Source organism: Chiloscyllium plagiosum, unplaced genomic scaffold, assembly GCF_037043375.1.
Source record: "Chiloscyllium plagiosum isolate Xiang-an unplaced genomic scaffold, Cpla_swu_hap1 HiC_scaffold_24, whole genome shotgun sequence".
Classification (NCBI taxonomy): Eukaryota; Metazoa; Chordata; class Chondrichthyes; order Orectolobiformes; family Hemiscylliidae; genus Chiloscyllium; species Chiloscyllium plagiosum.
Genome location: NW_028270162.1, coordinates 23,476,324 through 23,499,331, shown reverse-complemented (window position 1 = coordinate 23,499,331; position 23,008 = coordinate 23,476,324). Strand labels below are relative to the sequence as shown.

Sequence of the window (23,008 nt, the reverse complement as noted above, 5' to 3'; positions counted from 1 at the left end):
AATATATCACCATCCCTTCAGTGTCCTCCTGAAGCGAGCTCAAATCCCTGAGACCCTCTCCCTAGCCGTTATGGCTGTCCCTATGACTTGAGGACTGCACAGCTCACCCCCACCTCCTGCTGTGTAATTAGAGAATTGCAATAAATGCTGAACTTGTTAATAATGGTCATATCCCATCATTGACAAAAAAAAATTAAAAACTGTTGCAGGAGGGACAAGAAGGGAAAAAATAAATAGAAAACAAAGACTTGTTAATGGAGGCTCCTACAATTCATTTGAGTAGCTTAAAGAATTTGAATTTTCAGGGGAGTACAGTAAAAACAAAACTATCATGAAGAAATCACTACAGATCAAAGAACTAACATAGTTCACTGCAACATCCAATATTTTAACTAGATCAATCCAGTTTGATGCACTTACCATTCCAACCATATTTTTTACAGCCTTCAAAGAGGAGATTAGGAGAAAGAAAAACAAAAAGCTTTAGATTCATGCATAGGTGATACACAAGTGCAGTAAATTGAAATAGCAGTCACCAAACATTAAAGCTTAAATGAATATACACAGAAAGAGACACCAAGCAGGAGGAGTCTAGCATAACACTGTTACCTTGCATCACACATTTGTTTAATTAGGTTCATTGAGAGTAATGAAGCCAGCTGTATTAAAGAGATATCAAAGGGTAGCAGACGGTTGAGATTTTTTTGGAGGAAGTTTTCTATGGTTTTATTATTTTTTTGCAAGTAATTTTCTTTATTTTATCTCTAGCCATGAAACAGCTTGCAGACCTGCTCCAGTCCCACCATATGTTGCACTACAGTCAGCTGCTTGATGTGTGAAAGTGACATGGGGTGACTTGGTATCTGATTTCCTCCCACTCCCTGTGGGAATACTTCTAATCTCCAACTGATGAACCATGGAAAAGGCTTGCATTTGACCACACTGTAGCATTAGTATGCTGGAAAATCACCATGTGAACTTAAACTGAAACTAACTATGAGGGAAGAGACTGGAAAGCTACAAAAGACATTCTAAATCTGCCCTACAGTAAAATACACAAACTCTTAACCATTACTAGGTGTCTGTAGTGTAACTAGTAACAGTGACTTAACGCACCAATTACATCTGATACCAGCTGTCAAAACCACCACAGATTATTAAATCACATCTGGCAATTACACTGTGATATCTTTTAGTTTATAAATGTTTATTCTATTCATCTAAAACTCATTGTGCACTATTTTATGAGTATATTGTTTTATAAAAGCTGTAATGTTAAACCAATATTACATAGCATAAATTCCAGATTACATTTTCACAACCATATAGTTGACAACACTTAGTTCATCTTGTGAATCTTAAACTGAATCTCTTCATTTGCTTTAATATTTATAATAATTACAACTTCTCTTTCTCTTCAGAACCCTTTCCTTTTGGTGAAGTGGTGATGGGAATGCAGTTTGCTTCCACCTCCACATTACCAGAGTTCAAAGGCAATCCCCTGCGGGTAACTCACTAAGATGAGGAACTAATGTGGGATAGTTGCCTTAAACTGTCTTGTACTCCATTTCTACCTTGTCTCAGTGCCCTTGTAAAACCTCCATTCTGAGAGCATTCGAGTTTTCCTACTCCTAAAAATCTATGAAATGTTCACAGCAATTCAGAATTGAAAATAAAATTCCATTAATCACCATTATCCAATAACCGTAGTTTGCATGTGTGTGTATTTTGACACCATAAAAAGGGCTGGATTAAACAGGCTGTAATAGTCAACTATCATATTCAAGTACAGCCACTACAATAAAGAAAGAAGATATTCCAGAAACACAGCTGAGAGGATTGTGAATAATTCTTGCATGGAGGAAAGGTTCAAATTAAGAAAAAGAAGGCACTGCACTACAAGTCAGGAATTGTCAACCTACTTTAGGCAACATATAATTTACAACTATCCCAACTGTGATGTCGGAGCAAATTACTGCAGATGCTAGAAACTGCACTGAAAGCAAAAAGTGCTGGAAATCACAGCAGGTCAGGCAGCCTCCTTGGAGTGAGACCAAGCTAACGTTTCAAGTCTAGATGATCCTTCAGAGCTGCTGAAGCTCGTCAGCTCTGATGAAGGGTCATCCAGACTCCAAATGTTAGCTTGCTCTCTCTCCACTGATGCTGCCTGACCTGCTGTCATTTTCAGTACTTTTTGCTTCACCCCAACTGTGAAGTATACAGAATCATTGTCACAGGTATGGCATAAAAATCAGCACTGTCTGTCAAAGGTACCATGAATTACTTTTGTACATTTGTTGCATGTAAGGTTTTAGAATGACTTGTGGGTTTTAAATTGAGAATGTATTGAGTTACATTCTTACATATTGTTGAAGCAGCTCACGCATTTGATTTTTTTTTATTAAGCTAATTCCTCAGGATTCAACAGCAGATTGTGTTTTCGAGGTATTCCCACTTCTGCAAGATAAGGGAACCTTACAAATTTAATGTGTTCAGGATTTCCTCTGACTTTTAAAATCCACTGAGAAGATAAGTGTTCATCTGAGGAGCTGAACGTTTCCCACAAGTTCAGCTTTACTGGTGCTCTTTAAAGGGTGATCCACAGATATACACAAATTTGTTCAGATTATTTTCTCTTCATCTTTTGAGTTCCATCCCAATAGGTGAATTGGAAAGAGCAATTGGTGTGAGCTATTGGGGTTGGACTTAATACTGCTCTCACCTGAAGTACAAAGATAGACTCTTCCCTTCAGTTCTCACTGAATAGTAATCAGAGGGAGGGTCATTATCTAATTTCAATTCTCTGGTATCTTGCTACTATATAACTGACTTGCCACTGCCCAGGCTTCTACTACTAAGACAGACAGCTCCAGTTGGGGAACTTTTCAGCTCAGAAGACTTACTTCAGTTTAAAGCTGGACCCAATTTTCTCCCTGGGCAGGAGACAGCTGGATTCAGGTGGAGCTGATCCCAGTAGCAGACACAAAGCTTCCGTGGAGGTGGGAGAGAGCTGAGGTGGACTGGTTATAAGGCCCACGTTCATTCTTGGGTATTTTGTTTCACTTGTTTTGAAACCTGTTAGGCTTCCTGGCGCTCGTATCTCACAAGCTATCCACTCTCCCTTCCACCCATCATGGCCCCTCCACAGCCACTCACCAAGTATCCAGCATGGTCTACAACTCACACACAAACTTGATGCTGAAAGAAACTCTCATTCGTGAAACTAATTCACAGCTTTTAAATCCTCCCAAGGGTTTGAATCACTTATAAAAAGAAATTATTTAACCTCTCCATCAAAAACAACTATTAATTTAATACCCTTTTTAATCTGCTAATCAACCTGGGAGTGCTGCTGAGATAATTATAGCTTCTGAAACTCAGCCAAGCATGAATGTTACTAATCCTTAGGAAATGTCAGGAAATAATTCTTTTGGAACTTAGTTAACAGATGGCATTACTTTTTCTACCTTTTCTAAGCTCTCACTTAGAAACTCAACTTTCTTCCCATGTATAATGAGCAGGTGATTTTAAAAAAATTTCAGATAATAAAACTTAACAGATCTTAGATGTCTTTCAAAAGCATTTATATCCACTGCACAGATTCCATGACTCCTGCACTGAGTTAAAGCCCTTGGAAGAGCTAAATGGGATTTGGTTGAATTCAATGCCAAATTCAAATTGCAATATTGAGTTTGGATTTCCCTCCTGTATGAATCATGTGGCACTCCTCCCCGACTGGCAAAACTGGGATCTTTTGTAAATGGATCTGTAGTTTTGTCTCAACTTCCTTTTTCAAAAGGTCACTTAGCTGTTCCTGATTCCCCCAAAATTAGATCCTATGCACTAACGATATGGAACATTATCATTCATAAATTTGCAGTGGATTTTTTTTAGCCTTAATTTCATTAAACACGCTATTGAATTTGGACTTTAGAGCTGCAATTGTTTAAGAGATTAAATCAGAATTTGAAAAATGTTTGCTGCTGACATTAGGTTTAATAAAAAGTCAAACTAATGTCAACAACTCACGCCTCAGGTTCTATCGTACACACAATGTTCACCGGGCTTTCTGTTTCAACAAGATCAGTGAATGTGACGAATTCAGACTGCAAGAGTACCTCTCAGCTTTACAATCCTTTGATTACACAAGAACGAACAGCCTTACACATCTAGTTCTCTAGACGGGTAAAGGTACTAATTCAGCTTTTTAAAAATGTAACATTGCTGCATTTATGTGTAATACTAACACCCTCACCCAGAAAGATCAGGCAAAACCTACTCCTAAATGTGAACTAAATAGATGACTTTGGCCATTGTAATCGATTCCCACTGTTTCCATCCTTACAAAGTATCTTGCACTTAACTTGGTCATGAGCGACGGGCTTGTTCCTGGGCTGTACTGTTCAATGCTCTAACTTTTACAGAGAAGAATAACTCTTCAGTGGGAAGTGAAGAAATGGTCAAGATTAATAAAAAGAAAGAAAATTAGTATTTTCATTTCTAACATTAAAAACTAACTTTTATCATTGATTTGACACATTTTGACTCAAATTATTTCTGTTTGTTACGATTTTGCTTTGGCTACGAAATCACTTTTAAAGTTTAAGAAAATTAGGTGAATGTAAGTAAATTAAAAACATGATGTTTAATATCATGGCAGAGAACAGACAACAGTTCAGTTTGAGTATCTATAGATCAAGAGCTGTGTATCTTTAAACAGGATCTGTTAATTACATAATGAATTTGAATGTTGACCTGCTCAGACTTTTAATCAGTAAGGGAATCAAGGGTTTTGGGGAAAAGGCAGGAAAGTGGACTTGAGCTTTATCAAATCAGCCATGATCTCAGTGAATGGCAAAGCAGACTCGATGGACTGAATGGCCTACTTCTGTTCCAATTTCTTAGTGTCTTATTGTGTGCTTGGGATCCAGCCACTCACGATACATATCAATAGTGTGGAGGTGGGAACCAAGTTTGTGGATGGTACAAAACTAAGCAGGAACGTGTGCTGTGTGAGGAAGATTTAAGAGGTTTCAGAAGGATTTGGAAAGGCTTAGTGAATGGGCAAGAACATGGAAGATGGGGTATAATGTGGAAAATATAATCTGCTAAGTATTTCTGAAATGGTAAGAGTTTGAAAAGTGTAGATGTATAAAAGAGATCTATGTGTCTTCATCAATCAGTTAATAAAAGCTAACATACAAATGCAGCATACTATTTGGAAGGCTCATGGAACGTAGACTTTATCGCAAAACAATCTGCGTACAGTGGTAGTAAAATCTTGCCTCAGTTGTATAAGAATTTGATGAGACTGCACCTGGAGCACTGTGTGCAGTTACTTTTATAATTATTATTATGATAGAGGAAGTGCAATATAATTTCATCAGACTTGCTCCTAGGATAGCAGGACTGTCCTATGAAGAGAGATTGGGCAAACTAGTCCTGGCCTTTATTCTCTAGCATTTTGAAAAATGAAAAGTGATCTTATTTAAACCCACAAAATAAAAAGTCAATGCAGTAAGGTGTTTCCTTTGGTTGTGGGCAGTCTAGACCTAGGGGGCACAATTTTAAAAAGGATGCCATTTCGGAGAAGATAAGACAAATTTTTATTTCTCAGAAGATTGTGAATCTATGGAATTTTCTAACCCAGAAGGTGCTGGAATCATAAGCCTTTGAGTATTTGTAGAGATTGATTTCTGATTATTAATGGCATAGAAAGTACGGGGATAGTGTGGGTAAAAGGTATTGATGTATTTGATCAGCCACAATTCTATTAAATGGCAGAATAGGATCTGATAAGAAATGTTTGCTCTAAGAATGAAAACAAATAAAATTACTAACCATTTAATGCGGCATTTGAGGAAGTGATATTATTGCGAGACTGTTCATACAATGACCCAAATAATGTTCTGGGAACCTGGGTTTGAAACTGTGGCAAATGGTGAAATGTAGGTTCAATAAAAATTCAGAATGAACAGTCTGATGATGACCACATAACCATTGTTACCAGCTGGTTCACTCATATTGTTTAGGGAAGGAAACTGCCATCCTTATTGGTCTGGCCTACATGTGACTCCAGACCCACAGCATTATGGTTGGTTGTTAACTGCCCTTTGGGCAACAAATAATAGTCTATCCAGTGATGCCCCCCCCATCTCATGAATGTTTTAAAACAAACATCTGCCCAGATGAATGGTCTACTCTTGTTCCAGTGTTCCTGCATTCTTTCTTCTCTTGTACATTGCATCCACTTCAGTCAAAAGAGAACAATGGTTAAAAATCACACAACACCAGGTTATAGTCCAACAAGCTTAATTGGAAGCACACTTGCTTTCGGAGTGCTGCTCCTTCACAAGGTGGTTGTTGAGTACACAACTGTAAGACACAAAATTTACAGCAAAAGTTGACAGTGTGATGTAACTGAAATTATGCATTGTTTGTTAAATCTCTCTCAGAGACTCAACAAACAAAGTATTTTAGTTACATCACTGTAAACCTTTGCTATAAATTCTGTGTCTTACAGTTGTGTACTTCACAACCACCTGATGAAGGAGCAGCGCTCCGAAAGCTAGTGCTTCCAATTAAACCTGTTGGACTATAACCTGGTGTTGTGTGATTTTCAACTTTGTACACTCCAGTCCAATACCGGCATCTCCAATCGAGGATAATGGTGTTTTTAACTGATATTATTTCCTGGATATTCCATATTATTTGGTTGTCCCATTGTTGTTTTAAGTAACATTATCATCGACAGCCACGGGTGAGGTGCCAGAAGACTGGAGGGTGGCAAATGCTCTGCCATTTTTAAAAGAAGGGATACAAGGAAAAGCCAGGGAACTACAGACTGGTGAGCCTGACATTAATAGTGGGTAACTTTCTGGAGGGGACTCTGACAGACAGAATGCACATGCAATTGGAAAGATTAGGGATAATCAGTTTGACTTTATGCAAGGGAAATAGGGTTTCACAAATTTGATTGAGTTTTTTGAAGGGGTGACCAAAAGGATAGAGAAGGCAGAACAGCAGTTGTCTACATGAACTTCAGCAAGGCCTTCAACATAGTATTGCACTGGTTTGTAAGGTTAGATCATATGGGATCCAAGGGAGCTGGCCAACTGGATAAAAAAATTGACTTGACAGTAGTAGATAGAGGGTGGTAGTAGATGGTTGTTTTTCAGACTGGAGGCCTATGACCAGCAGTGTGCTGCAAGGATTGGTGCTGGGTCTACTGTCATTTGTCATATACATAAATTATTTGGAACAGATATAGAAGGCATTTTTAGTATGTTTGCAGATGATTCCAAAATTGGTAGCATAGAATTCAGTGAAGAAGGTCATCTAAGAGCACAACAGGATCTTGATCAACTAAGCCAGTGGGCTGAGGAATGCAGATGGAGTGTAATTCTGATGAATGCGAGATGTTCCCCATTTTAGAAAGACAAACCAAGGCATAATGTATGGTAGGGCCCCTAGGAGTGTTGTCAAACAGAGAGACAAGATGAGACATAGGGGTTCAGGTACATAGTTCCTTGAAAATGTCAAACAGGCTGGCGAAGAAGGCATTTAACATGCTTGCCTTCACCAGTCAGAACAGTGAATGCAGGAATTGGAGCATCATGTTACACCTATGCAAGACATTGGTAAGACCATATTTGGAGTACTGCATACAACTCTTGTTGCCCTGCGAAAGGAAGGTGTTATTAAACTAGAAACAGTGCAAAAAAGGTTTGCAAGGATGTTACAAAGACTAGACGGTTTGACTTATAAGGAGAGAATGGAGCTATTTTCCCTAGAGTGTCAGAGGGAAACCTATAGAGGTTTATAAAATCATGAGAGGCATAGGTAAGGTCTAGCCAAGTTCTTTTCCCAACGGCTGGGGAGTCCAACTTAGACAGCATAGGTTTAAGTTGAGAGGGGACAGATTCAAAAAGTCATTTGGACAGGTACATGAATGCGGAAGTTTTAGAGGGAGAAAGGCCAATGGAGACAAATGGGACTAGCTCAGTTTATGAAGCCAGGCTGGCCTGGACAAGTTGGGCCAAAGGGCCTGTTTCCATGCTGTATGACTCTATGACTGTATTCTACAATTGCATTACAGTACAATGCTAGTAAGACATCAATTTGTGGTAGTTAATACTCAATTTTTCCTTTATCATGGCTGGATTGGTAAATTATTGAGACTGGGAGCTGTAATGAGGGTGGCATTGAATAGTCCAATATCGTGTCAGTCTTCTCATCTGCTTTTGAATATTCTCATCACATTTATCATCTTCTGATTTTTATTTGTTCCATTATTCTACAACAAGTACGTAATAGTTTTTCAAAGGTCAATCTCTGGTAAAAAATGCTTATTTTGAGAATGTAAACAGATAAAATTAAGAGCCATTTAATCTTTGTCATGTCAGCTCCTTTCCAAAATGTGTTAATAATTGCTATCAAAGCATTACACCTAGCATTCATCAGGACACAACTGCAAGAATACCAAATCTTAAACAGAACAATAATTTATAATGCAGACATTCCTTGGTTCACCCTGCATGACAATGCACTGACCAGTCAACTCGACTTGCTTGGCTTGAATTTAAACTAAAGCTTGGCAGTTATGTGTTCCCTAGTTTATTCCCCATGGTAACACTTCTATCAATCAGAGTCAGCCAGTCAACACTGCTTCTGCTGCAGTATAAATTTTTGTTCTATTTGAGATTTGTTATTCTTGTAATTTTGTGTTGATAAGTGCACAACAAAATGCTCCACAGCAAGTCTCTTTTTTTCTGCTTTACTTATTAATTATAGTCGTGTTATCAGAAGGAAATTTTTAAAAATAATGTACACCAGAGATCCAAATTTTAAAAACTTCCAAGAGTCCTGGAGAGCTAAATTTACATAACAAAGATGGCAGCATCACAACCTACTTTCAGTGATAAAGAGCAAAATCTAGAGATCAAAGTTTGTTCTCACCCGATTAATAAGCTGTTCTCCTGTCTCTGAAGCTGTTATAAGTTTGCAGAGAGCTTGCAGTGCAGCATGGGGCAACCCTTAACACAAGAGAAAGAGTATTACATGCAAATAAATGGAAATTCTACATAAATACAATGAATGTGCAACATAGTAAGACAATGAACTATATAATTCCAAGGCCATATGCACAGTGACATATATAAACACCAAAATAAACTAGACATACACAACTTACATGATTACAATGCCAAAACCCTCCATATGCAAGTACTCCATGTATCTCACATGCCACAATATTTCATGTCACATCACGGCATTCATTTGTAGGATACAGAAGCACACACTCCAAAACAAAAATAATAGAGCCACAGGTCTTCAGACTCTTATTTGGCTTGTCTTCAAACAAAATCAGGGTTCAATCTTATGTCTTGGATTGTAACTAACCTTCAAACGAACTCTCCTGCGTTGAATTAATATTTATTCGATCTTATAAGTTTTAAAGGATACATACCCACACTTTAACAGCAGAATGATACATTATGTTTTATGTGGGAAAATATTCCTGTCCTTAAAAAATTGGTATAGTTGCCAATTTACCTCAAGCATCACCACAGTAGAATCGCTAATATATATCCAGCTGTCACTGTATTCATGGAATGTACACATGCACAAATACAATCGAAAACATTGTGACTAATGTAGGCATATTTACACACATTGGGAAGATACATAGCATTTCATACATAAAATGTTGACATGGCATTATGTATAATCATAACCACAATAATGAAACATGTTCATCTGCATCAAAATAGCATCATAATCATTTGGTAATAATATATGTTCAAAGTATGACATGCTGTTTTAAAATGACAGAGATGTTATATCATCTGAAGAAGTGGTGGATGTAGGCACAATTAGAACGTTTAATAGACCTTTGGATAAATAAATGAATAGGAAAGGTTTGGAGGGATATGGGCCAGGGACAGGCAGGTGGGACTAGTTTAGTTTGGGATTATGTTTGACATGGACTGGTTGGACCGAAGGGTCTGTTTCCATGCTGTATGAGTTTTTATGTAACGCAAATGTGTTCTTCTGCTACAGTGCAGCAATGCCCTTTGATCCACAAAGTCTATTTGCTAACTAACCAGAACCTCAATGCATTGACCATTTAATTATTGTTTGGTCAGGGATCATCAAATTTTCAAGGGTGTTCATCAGTTTTAGACTTCAAATGGATCAACAATAGTATTTATAATCGATTTTGAATCTAAACAAAAGTTTAACATTTCTCTCTTCATTTCTGCTGTTTGCAATCTTTCATGGCATTCTGCATTAGAATTTGGAGTATAGATTCAGTTGATAAGAAATACAAAGCTTTGTGGCACAATGGACAATGTAATTCTATGATGTTATCTTTCACGTGAAATTTGAAAAGGAAGATTGCTTGCGAAAAATAAATAAATTCACGAGATATTGCATGGACATTCTGAGAGCCAATCTGTGTGGTCAATGGAACTGGTGCAAGATGGCGGCAAAGTAAGACATTCCAGTCAGAGCTCCTCTACTCCACCCATAGTTTTCCCTTTGTCTTTTTTTTTACCCACCTTCCTGTTTTTTTTCAACTAATGACTTTGACTTACCCGGAAGGGAATGGAGGAGCTGGCAAGAACTGGAGGTGAATCCTAGAGCCACACAAGGACACAGTCCCAGAGCGAAGGGCAGCACAGGGAAGCAGTCCCAGATGGAGCCAAGTGAGGGGAAACAGTTCCTGGGGCACAGCCCAGTGAGGGGAAGCAGACCCTGGTGGAGCACAGCGAGGGGAAGCAGTCCCTGGTGGAGCCCAGTGAGGGGAAGCAGTTCCTGGGGCACAGCCCAGTGAGGGGAAGCAGTTCCTGGGGCACAGCCCAGTGAGGGGAAGCAGACCCTGGTGGAGCTCAGTGAGGGGAAGCAGACCCTGGTGGAGCTCAGTGAGGGGAAGCAGACCCTGGTGGAGCTCAGTGAGGGGAAGCAGACCCTGGTGGAGCTCAGTGAGGGGAAGCAGACCCTGGTGGAGCGCAGCTAGGGGAAGCAGACCCTGGTGGAGCGCAGCTAGGGGAAGCAGACCCTGGTGGAGCCCAGTGAGGGGAAACATTTCCTGGGGTACAGCCCAGTAAGGGGAAGCAGACCCTGGGGCAGAGCCCAGTGAGGGGAAGCAATCCCTGAGGCAGAGCCCAGTGAGGGGAAACAGTCCCTGAGGCAGAGCCCAGCGAGGGGAAACAGTCCCTGGGGCAGAGCCCAGTGAGGGGAAACAGTCCCTGGGGCAGAGCCCAGCGAGGGGAAACAGTCCCTGGTGGAGCCTAGTGAGGGGAAGCAGACCCTCGGGCACAGCCCAGTGAGGGGAAGCAGTCCCTGGTGGAGCCCAGCTAGGGGGAGCAGTCCCTCGTGGAGCCCAGTGAGGGGAGCAGTTCCTGGGGCACAGCCCCTGTGAGGGGAAGCAGACCCTGAGGCAGAACCCAGTAAGGGGAAGCAGTCCCTGAGGCAGAGCCCAGTGAGGGGAAACAGTCCCTGGGGCAGAGCCCAGTGAGGGGAAGCAGTCCCTGGTGGAGCCCAGTGAGGGGAAGCAGTCCCTGGTGGAGCCAAGTGAGGTGAAGCAGTCCCTGGTGGAGCCCAGTGAGGGGAAGCAGTCCCTGGTGGAGCCCAGTGAGGGGAAGCAGTCCCTGGTGGAGCCCAGTGAGGGGAAGCAGTCCCTGGGGCAGAGCCCAGAGAGGGCAAGCAGTCCCTGGGGCAGAGCCCAGAGAGGGCAAGCAGTCCCTGGGGCAGAACCCAGTGAGGGCAAGCAGTCCCTGGTGGAGCGCAGTGAGGGCAAGCAGTCCCTGGTGGAGCCCAGTGAGGGCAAGCAGTCCTTGGTGGAGCCCATGAGGGGAAGCAGTCCCTGGGGTAGTGCCCAGTGAGGGCAAGCAGTCCTTGGTGGAGCCCATGAGGGGAAGCAGTCCCAGGTGGAGCCTACTGAGGGGAAGCAGTCCCTGGTGGAGCTCAGCGAGGGGAAACAGTCCCTGGTGGAGCTCAGCGAGGGGAAACAGTCCCTGGTGGAGCTCAGCGAGGGGAAACAGTCCCTGGTGGAGCTCAGCGAGGGGAAACAGTCCCTGGTGGAGCTCAGCGAGGGGTAACAGTCCCTGGTGGAGCTCAGCGAGGGGTAACAGTCCCTGGTGGAGCCCAGTGAGGGGAAGCATTCCCAGCGAAAACTTACCTTGGAGCAGCTGAGAGCCAGTGCGGAGTGGTCTAGAGGCTTGGAGCAGAGTTGTTGAACTGGGACTGCGCGAGCAGTCAGACGATGTGTGGAAGTCCCTGTGCTGAGCTACTGCAATGTAATGTTTGTGTGTTATTTGTTTATATGACTGTAATAACTAGTTAAAAGAATGGTCATTACAGTTATGTCTTATTTCTGTAAAGTAATGCAATTCCTTTTCTTTTTCATTCCTTTTTTTTTAATCTAAGAATTGTACCAAGGTACTTGTAGCCAAGACGGTATTTTTACAGGCTACTTTTTAAAACGTTTCACTGTACTCCCTGTATGTCTCTGCTTGAGTAGATGTGACAATTAAGGATATTCTATTCAAAACCCTAGCTCGTGGTCAAATAGAAACAAGCGATGCAGCTTTTCTTAGTCAAAAAGCTTTATTAACTTCCTCTGTCTTACAGCACTCATCCCTACAGCTGTCCTCTATGTATATGTGCTCAAAAACAACTCTTAACTTTAACACGACATTAACAATATTTAACATTGTGATTATTCAGATATGAGCATATGTGGTGGTATGGAAATTTGATGTGTTAATGTTGGTGAGCATTATACAGTCAATATGTATGAAATGTTGGGTAGATAAATAGGTGACAGTAGAAACAGATCAGTATTTATATAAACAGCAAATAAATATGTGGCATTGTACAGGAATGCTATATTCTCTACATTTATGGTGATTAAATGATGGCAATACAGAAGCAGCAATCCGGTTAGCAATGATAATTGATAATGTGATGATGAATATATTTAAGAGAATTTGGAATACACATAATTATGAAAATACCATAAACCATGTGGACATGTTAAACAAAGCAGTACATATAAGCCCACTTGCTTTTATCATCCATTTTTTTGGTTACATCATTTCTTCCGGGGACTTGGGACCAGTCTGAGATTTGGACAGATTTGAACAGATAAGATCTCAGCAGATTTAAACACTTGCCGATAAGTGTTCTTGATCTTCAAATAAAACGTAGGGGAGACAATCTGTTTAATTTTAATTATTTGTGGTTGGTTCAATTAAGAGTAAGAGAAATTGTGATAGAGGTTCTGGGGTTTGAAGATGATTCCCAAATTTGCTAAGAAAGTTTTAGAAGGAAAGAAAGAGACCTTATTTTTAGAATTAGCAAAGAGGTTAGAATTGGGTTTAACCAAGGATAAAAGTAAAGCTGAAATTGTAAGGGAATTACTCAAACACTTAGGTGTGTCAGAGAAACAGACAAGTGCAGTAGAGGTAGAAAAACTTAAATTACAATGGAGGAAAATGGAGTTAGAAGATAAAGAAAGGGAGAGAGAAAGAGAAGAGGGGGGGACAGAGAGAGAGAGAGAGAGAGAGAGGAAAAAGAAAGAGAGAGAAGGTTCTTAGCTGAGCAAAGAAAAGACAAAGAACACCATTCAGACTTTCCCAGACCCTCTCTCTGAAAGGTACCTTTTCATCTAAAAGATCTGCGCAGCAGAAGTCTGAAGGAAAGACCCAGGAATCTACAGAGAAGAATTGACACAGCTGGCTGGTTTTAAAACTTGATTTATTTTGTAAATTTAATCGGCGTTTTATCGGATCAGTATATTGTTATTGAGTAGGAGGTAGATAAGTTGTTAAGACAAAGGAGCCTTGCAGTATAGACAGTTGCTTAATGTTCTCTTTTAAAGTTAAAGAATAAAGTGTTGATTTTTTCTTTAATTAGTAGAATTTGGGTAGTTCTGTCACTTTAACAGATTACAAAGCAAGGTGAGCTTTTCTGTGTGTCTGGCTTAAATTAGCAGGGTTTACCCTGTGTCGTAACCCCTTCCCCCCGCCGGGTTTGGATGCTATATTTCCATCCTCTTGTACCATTTGGCTATAGGGGTAATAAACTGATCTTCAGTTTGTTCAATAACTAAGTCTGATAGGACACAGCAGTAGGAGGCACACTTTAACATACAATCATCGGGCTAAGCAAGGCCCGAGCATTTTTCAGAATGATTGGAATGCAAAAAGATTTACAAATGGTTGATTTATTTAAAAGCTGTATTGTGTGTGTGTGTGTGTGTGTGTGTGTGTGTGTGTGTGTGTGTGTGTGTGTGTGTGAGAGAGAGAGACAGTGTGAAAGACAGTATTAGTGTGTGTGTGTCATAGACAGAGAGAGAAGGAAAGAATACAGCCTGTGTGTAAACTAAATTAAAAGCAATACAATTCTGCAGACATTCTCCAAAGGTACACATAATGCAGTGTTCTATGCTATTGACTGAAATTTCTATATATACATCATTATTACCTATCCTGTGACCTCTGAGGAAACCTCCATTGATGCAAATTCAAAGTTGCAGTACATTTTTTTTTAGTTTTAAATTGAAGTACTTTTTAAAAGCAAATGTAATGAGGGAAGAAACTGTCAGAAATGTCACAGTGCAAGACAGCTCAATGCATTTAAAATGCATAATACCACTGGGAGCGTAATGACACCAGCAACAATCACAAAGGATGGGATTTATTTTAATATATTATAATTAAAATTAAGTAATTCTATCAAAAAACACTTTGGGAAATGCAATATGCCAGATAAGCTGCAACCACAAGCTATTCTCCACACCCAGACTCTAGATCCCTTTACAGAACCTATTGTTTCCCAATCAAGAACATTTGAAAACTCTGCCACCAGCCATCCACACCACCTCTACCCTCAACAGCCCCCACTCCCAACCACCCACATACCTTAACAAAGTAGCTATTTTGTTTGGTTCAGATACAGTAACACAAATATCAAGGCTCCTCCTATATTTAACAAGTTATCTGCTGGTTATCTGGGTGTGATAGGAGTTCCCTTACCATTACTGACTATAATTCTAGCACGTTTTTCTCTGATTGATCACCTGACTAAGTCAGCACAGAATTTAATACAATCCAGAAAAGCTTTTAGTTCTTATCATTTCTACTGTATTTGTGGAGATTTCTACTTTATGCCAGGTGAAGGAAATAGAGCAGCCTATCCCAGGTAGCTACCCAAAAATAGCTGCTAGAAAATACTCATACATGGTCCTTGGGCAATTGGGCAATTGTGAAGCCCTTCCCCACTGTTGAATACTCTGCCAACATTTACCAACTGGCCCCAAACCCAAAAAGTTAAGTACTGGGTAAGGATCCTCCAGGGTACACTGTGGAATAACATCCTGCAATTAATTCAAGAAAGGTGAAGAGATGTGATCGAATTGGTGAAAAAGGAAGAAAAAAAATACTCTGGGAGAACTTTGTAATGCAGGCAGAAACTGAGATTCTTCCACATCTATGAGTAAGGACGTTACTGAATTTTATAATGGCAATGCCCCTCTCTTATTTTAATAGCTACTGACAGAGGAACAGTTTGTTCAGAACAAAATATGATTTGCACTTCACCAGGAATTTCTCAAAGAGTTGAAGGTAGTTTAAGGTAGGTTCTCGTTCATGGAAAAATAAACCCATTTTCACATAGGGCAGCACAGTGGCTCAGTGGTTAGCACTGCTGCCTCACAGCACCAGGGTGCCAGGTTCGATTCCATCCTTGGGCGACTGTCTGTGTGGAGTTTGCACTTTCTCCCAGTGTCTACATGGGTTTCCTCCGGGTGCTCCAGTTTCCTCCCACTGTCCAAAGATGCGCAGATCAGGTGAATTGGCCATGCTAAGTTGTCCATAGTGTTAGGTGCATTAGTCAGAGGGGAATGGGTCTGAGTGAGTTACTCTTCGGAGGGTTGGTATGGACTGTTTCCATACTGTAGGGAATCTAATAGCACTCAGGACACATTTGTGCAATGCCACTCACTTGGGCAATATAAGCTTTGATGCCCTGCTGTCAGAGATGCCTTAAAGATGGACAGCTCTCTCTTCAAAACCCCCAGTGTGAAAACTGCATGGTTGGTAACTGTTACTTGTCAATGCAGTTACTTCCATTCCTCTTATCTGGCTGCAACTGAAAAATAAGGTATCGAGGACCAAAAGCAAGGTAAGAGTGAAGAAGTTGTTAAATTTTATGCACATTTTGTGACAGCCATCACAACATATTGGCAATCTTCACACCCACTGGGAGGTTACTCTTCATATTGGGGTTCAAATTCAGCCGAATCTGACAGAAGGTATCTCCCATTTCTGACGTGAAAAGAATTTAGGGCAATTCCAACAGTTGTCAGCTGTGATACATGAGCAACACAAGACTATTTGCATTTTTCCAAAATTAGTAGCAATCTGCATCTCAAGCACAGTCGGTGCTGCAAAGAAAATAGACATAATGTGGTGGGAGGAAGTGCCTTTCTGGTGTTATGCAAAACACATTACTGCTGCAAAGGGGATTTCATTAGCATTTTAACTGTGCAACACACAACCTGACAATGTCTAATGTAGAAGACTACTGGAAGCTATTCCCTGCATCTAATCTGCCCCTGGAGTATTTGAACAAAACATTGTCCCTTTAAGGGTGCATTACTTCATGTCTTGAATGCTGTGCAACATAAGCTATTTAGACATTTTGTAAATATATTATAGCATGTACGTCAAGTCATTTTTGTCTTGTAAAATTATCGATCTTCATCTTGCAAGACATGAAGTGAAATTGAAAAGAATCCACAAAGCTAGAAATCGGAAATAGAAACAGAACAGTCTGGGCATGCACAGCAGGATCTGCCAACTAAAACAGTAAGTACAGGTTAACACACCAGGTAAAATTCCAATGCAGCATGCTATTTTTACCTAGGAGTGACTGGAGTGTGGTGCTGCACTGCTGAAGCCGATCTCCAGGGTCTGACACTGGAAAGAAGACAGCAGCTGGCAGTCCACTCGTCGGAGGGTCAAGCCTGAATCCTACTGCAGTAAGGAGTGACTGCCAACCTGGGACACCTCCCACTTTGTTCTCGACACTGTGCTGGGAGGTGTACATGGAATTCCGCTGGCCATTCTGGATTCGCTGCAGTGACTTCTCCACCTGAAGTAATAAAATCAGAATTGACTTTTCATTCCAGAGTCCTAGCATTTTATTTACTACCAGAAAATCTATGAGAGACTAGAAAATAACAGTCTTGAAATTATGCTAAGCATACCTCATTTTATATTAAATGGGTCAATTAAAATACACTAAACCACCAAATAGCAGAAACTTATAATGGTGTTAAGTGCTTATACTCCATTATGTGGCACAATTTCAAAGCAGAACCTTTATAGGGCCATTTTCTAAATTTAAAACACATGAACAACTCTCTCACTGCCTTCCAAACTAATTAGACACAAATGGGTGAAGGTGGCATTGATGTCTAACCTGATCCATAGAAATTGCACCCACATAGGGCAATGATTTCCCTTTGGCTAATAGATGTCAAAATCCAATTTTTTTTCTTACTGATATTGACGTTCTGAATGAATTCTTTTCAGAATTGTTTAATGAGGTTGCTATAAATAATCAAATATTACATTCCTACATAAATTCCTAATCCCTGTCCTCAACTACTCCTGTATACAAGATTAAAAAAAGTGTGGAACTAGCCAAAACTTTTATTGCCATGGTATTTGCTTCAGCGCCTGCCTTTGTATCTATATCTACCTGCAGCCTGACTTGCTTCCCCAGGATGGTTAGGATACATCAACAAGCAGAATGTTTTCATAACCAGTTTTGTTACATCAATTTCAACAGGATGATGGGCTTATAAAATGATTTTAAAAAAACATTCTTTCAGAAGGATTACCACACAAAGCATTTGTTCAATGCCATGTTTTAAAAAAGCATGCTGTTTCTCTCACAATGTCCAACTCCTACATGAAATATAATTTCACAAATATAATGATTTAGGACAATCTAGGTCCAGAGAAATGCATATGGTTATTGCAAGACATGTTCGAGGAGAGTCGAGAGCGTGGTGCTGGAAAAGCACAGCAGGCCAGGCAGCGTCCGAGGAGTAGGAGAATCGAGTGTTCGGGCATAAGCCCTTCATCTTTCGGCTTAAACCCGAAATTTCGATTCTCCTGCTCCTCGGATGCTGCCTGACTTGCTGTGCTTTTCCAGCACCACATTCTTGACTCTAATCTTCAGCATCTGCAGTCTTCACTTTCTCCATATTCAAGGAGAGCCAAATAAGACTAAGAAACAATGTGGGAAAATGAGAGTTTTGAAGCCAATGTTGGATAATACCAAGGAGCAGCACTGAGCACCTTTCTTTTCCTGATTGTCATGGATGTTTTCACTGAGTAAGGGCAACAGGAGGTGCCATGGTCAATGAGGTTTGCAAATTACATTAAACATGACAGAATACTTGGAGCACTGGAGAAGAGCACTGGAAGTCAAAAATATATTGATCAGACAACATGGCCCAATTTATGACATGTCAGTTTGAGTCAGACAGGAGAATCAGAGAGCACGTGCAAAAATTACTTGAAGAAATTGGATGATTTCAAGAATATGGGGCCAGTGGTAGCATAAGGTGCAAGTATAAAAATGGGAATGAAGTAACGGATTAATCCTGATTGAAACAATTGGAGGATGTGCTGTGGAAGAATCTAAAGTCAGTTGTGAGAGTGGCCTTCATTTACAATGCAGGAGCTGGGAAACTTCAAGCAGAGAGGAGCAACGAATGGATGCTAAATGAGATGAGTACGCTGAAATGGAAGTGTGAAATAATGAGAAAGGGCAAATCAGAAACCAATACATCTGTGGAGTTGGTGAAAATTGAGTGTGCATCAAATAAAGTAGTTGAGATGAACAGAAATGATTTGGTCACCCATCACAGAAAGAGAAAATATGAGACATTGGGGATGCAAATGAGTGAGAGATCCACTCTGCCTCTTTCAGGGAAAGCCGACTCATTCATAATAATCAGGCAGGTGGCAGGGCCACCAGTGCAATTGGGACCCACTGGTGGAAGTCCTGCCTAGTGAAAACTACTGGCCTCTGATTGGCCAACTGCTCATGCTCAGCAGTACCAGACAGGAGACAATGGCCACCCCATGCCACATTGGCCAACGCACAGCCACATACCTGCCCACATCCCAGGACAAAGATAAGTTACATCTTGAAGTGGGTGTGGAAATCTTGAATTGGGGGTCACAGAGAGAGGGGTGAATGGAGGCCAATGGATTAAAAAGGTCGGGCTGGATGGGTAGATGGATGGATGGCTAGACCCTCAACCAGACATTGACTGCCTTTCATGGAAGGACTCTCACTAACAATATAATTTGCATTCACCACAAATCCATGCTGTTCAAGGCACATAGCTCATATCTCGCACATACAACTCCACTCTCCCACCCTACTCACTGCTGAACCGCAGCGCCACACAGTTTATATGTGCTTAGCTACATCCCATTAAAACATCCAGCTAGCGAATGTCACATACAGACTAGCAATCAGACAATTCCAAACATTGGCTTTTATATACAGTCAGCAAAAGCAAAATCAAACAAAATGGATGGGGGCTGCAGTAAGCTCCCACAATGCAAACCAAATGCTGGTATGACTTTTTTATTTCAAAAATATACTTTATTCCTAAAAAATATCTTTGTATACATAGTCAAGGAAGCAGTTCGCTGCTGACGATACAGGATTCCCCTGACCACTTGTGATGGCTCCATATGATGGCCACTGCCCACTCCCATGGGCATTCGTCAGAAAGATCCCCTGAAGCTGATCAGCCCGAGTGGATGACTGACCATGGTCAAGAGCCAAGCGTCTGTGTGTACTGTGTCTATGACTGATATTGGAGACCCTCTGAACAACAGTGGTCCTCCACCATTTGACTGAATTGAGAACTTGACTCCACTCACTTGCTGACATAGCCATTTTCTTAAATGAACATTAATTGCATTTGCCGTACATGCTGTAGGTATTATTCTGCTGTGGCACACAGTAAACTACTCCTCCTTGTTCACCACCAAATAGATCCTACTGAAATCCTACTATGTGTGTATGCAAACGAACACTTCAATATGGGAGTACTGATTGATTTTGGCTCTGGCTGAAGTGCCAATGCACTGACAGGCAAGACAAGACATGGTTGCCACAAACCTGCGGATTTGTGGTGGATGAGTGAGCACTTAATGCAAACAAGCAGCCCTGAGATGCAGCCTGGGTGCCTATCCCTAGGAACAAGGAGTCCTTACAGCAGTCTTTCAATATTAGTTACTGGGGTTAGGGTACCCCACAATGAAGACCCATACTCCATAAGTGTCCTACAAGTGGAGTGGGGAGGCACCAGCAGAATCTGAGGGTTTGACAAATATTGGATGCCAATGTTTTTGCCCAAGGGGTGGGTGCGATAGATACCCATGGATTGTGCCCAGAGATGGTGTGTTGTGATAAGCAAGTTCTTTGCAGAGAGTGGTGAGCTGAAGTCACCATGTACCTGCTCTGACTTCTAGGTAAGAGAATCTTGCCATCTAGTTTGATCATGGAGGGTGGATAGTTAGGAAGCTGCAAATTAATGAGGCAAGATATGCAGTTACTAATGTCATTACCAAACAATAATTCCCCTTGATAGGCAACTTGACCCCGAGGACTTAGTTAAAAGATGCAGCAAATTGCTCCCAACATCAAGCTAGGCTTCCCCAGACTTCTTGTGTAGTTCTGCCATAGGTCACATTATTCAAGCTCCAATAAGATTCTGTCCTATGACTAACAATGGATCAGAATATGAATAGAATTGAATGGGCATAGGATGCAGAGGAGGAGCATAAGTTTAGAGAAGATTAAAGAAACAGGATCTGACAAAGCCACTTCTAAAAAAGGACATGGAATTGGCATGCATATTTTAATTGCTTAGTCTTTCCTCCAATTTTCTGTCCTCTCTACGCCCCTTACAGCTCATTGTCTGAGTGATCATTCTGTACAGGTATGAGTCTGGACCTAACCTCATTTTCTGGGCACAAATGTGCATCTTTGTGTAGAACATTAGTTTGCATCTGTAAAGAGCATTCACATGTTGTTTTTGTCCCTAGTCAGGGACAGCAGGATAATCCCACAACAGCATAATGATGGAATTGGAAACTTCCCCATCTGTGTGGATGGGTCTGCTACAGCAAAAAAATACTTAAAGTCAGAGGAAAAGCTAGATAGGCTAGAGTTCTTCATTCTCAAAACAGGAACTCTCACAGGAATCTGTCAGAGGAAAATTAAGAAGAATCATTGAAGCCAGAATATTGAAATTGTTTAGGTTAATGCATAAAAACATATGGAAATATGGTATAGCTAATTTTCCAGAAATACAAATGCAGACTGGATAAAGCACTTTCAAGATCTGAACATCATGATCTATTGATTTAAAGAACTGAAACACATCTATAAAGTGTAAGATTTTTCAAATAAGGATTATCTGTTACTTACGATGTAATCATTGCTATATTTACTCCTAAACAGTTAATTCAACTTTTATTTTCAAGGATACACTTTAATCTCCCATCTTTACATTTTTATGGTTCATCTTTAACACTAATTTTAGTTCAAAGATGTAATGAGTTGCTCCCAACATCAAGCTAGGCTTCCCTGAACTTCTCATGCAATTCTGCCACAGCCCACATCATTCAGGCCCCTGCCCTTTCCCACTGCCCACCCCCTCACACACCCTGAGCGCAAAGAGAATAAATTAATTGTACTAGCTTTAAACATTTCTGTGGTGGACAGTTCTTAAAACTTGTTCACACATCAAATAACTATATGAAGTTTATGTTATTAACTAGTTTTAAGTTATTAACTAGTTAAAGTTATTTGGTTTTTAAGCATTAACAACAATGCAATGTATTCCGTGGATTGAAATGTGCAGCCATGATTTTCAGGTACTGGCCACTTTGCAAAAGTTGTATGAATCAGAGTCACAACCTTATTAGGCAGTTTATAAAACCTCTGTAAAGATATGACTTCAGCAAGGTAATGTATGGTGCCCAATTATTTTGCAACAAATAGCAGTCCCTCCTAAATCAGGGTCCATGTAATGACAATGTTTATCATATCAGAAGATGACACAAATTAGGGACAGGAGCAAGCAATTTACCCCCTTGAGCCTATTTCAGCATGCAGTAAGATCAAGGCTGATTTAGCTGTGGTCTTCATTTCACTTTTCTGTCTAGCCCCATGTAACTCCTGACTTTTGTTGGTCAAAGTTCTGTCCATTAGCCTTTGAATAGATTAAATGACCCTGATCGAACTATACAGCACAATACATCTTGCTGTTAGCTCAAGTTTGAGGATAACACCTTACACTGATGTTGCTCATCATGAGTAAAATCTTGCACATCTTGCAAGAGTTACACTTGGTGTCCAGCAGGACATTGTACTGGTTAGGGAGCTTGACATTATACTATGACGACAGCTCCTCAAGTTATTTTTAAAAATATTTGTTCGAGGGATATAACCATCACTGGCTAGCCCAGCATTTAATGCCGATTTGTAATTGCCCTGAAAAAGGTAATAGTGAGCTGCCTTCTTGAACTGCTCCAGTCTGTGGAGGATTGTGTACTCACAGTGCTGTTAATAAGTGACTTCCAGGATTTTGATCCAGGGACTGTGAAGGACATCTAGGTCCCTCTTTACTGCAGAACTGTGCAATTTCTCTCCATATTTAAATAATATTTTCCTTCTCTATTCCTCCTGCCAAAATGGACAATCTTATATGTTAGTATATATGTTTTTTGCTGGTTAGAAGAAGCAGTGTTATTCAGCTAAGGTCAGTTGCTATTTTCTAATACGTTGTGGGATTCAACTTTATTAACAGAAGCTCTTTTACTTTTTTAGTTTCAAGCCACAACCACAAGCCACAAATTCCAAACAGGGCTAATATTTTTCTTTGATA

At 40.6% G+C, this 23,008-nt stretch overlaps 1 protein-coding gene across 6 annotated transcripts in view; it reads right to left on the bottom strand.

The window, feature by feature from the left end:
* The window catches only part of ttc28 (tetratricopeptide repeat domain 28), a 774,630-nt gene that overhangs the window by 50,295 nt on the left and 701,327 nt on the right, over positions 1 to 23,008 (bottom strand). For 4 of the 6 annotated variants that reach the window (XM_043715612.2, XM_043715613.2, XM_043715617.2 and 1 more), the window contains 3 exons: positions 16,935 to 17,166; positions 8,959 to 9,035; positions 421 to 444 (listed from right to left, as the gene is read on the bottom strand). In XM_043715612.2, coding sequence (XP_043571547.2) covers positions 421 to 444; positions 8,959 to 9,035; positions 16,935 to 17,166 — 333 coding nt within the window. The remainder of the gene's footprint in view (positions 1 to 420; positions 445 to 8,958; positions 9,036 to 16,934; positions 17,167 to 23,008) is intronic. The other 2 variants (XM_043715615.2, XM_043715614.2) reach the window with 1 other exon arrangement.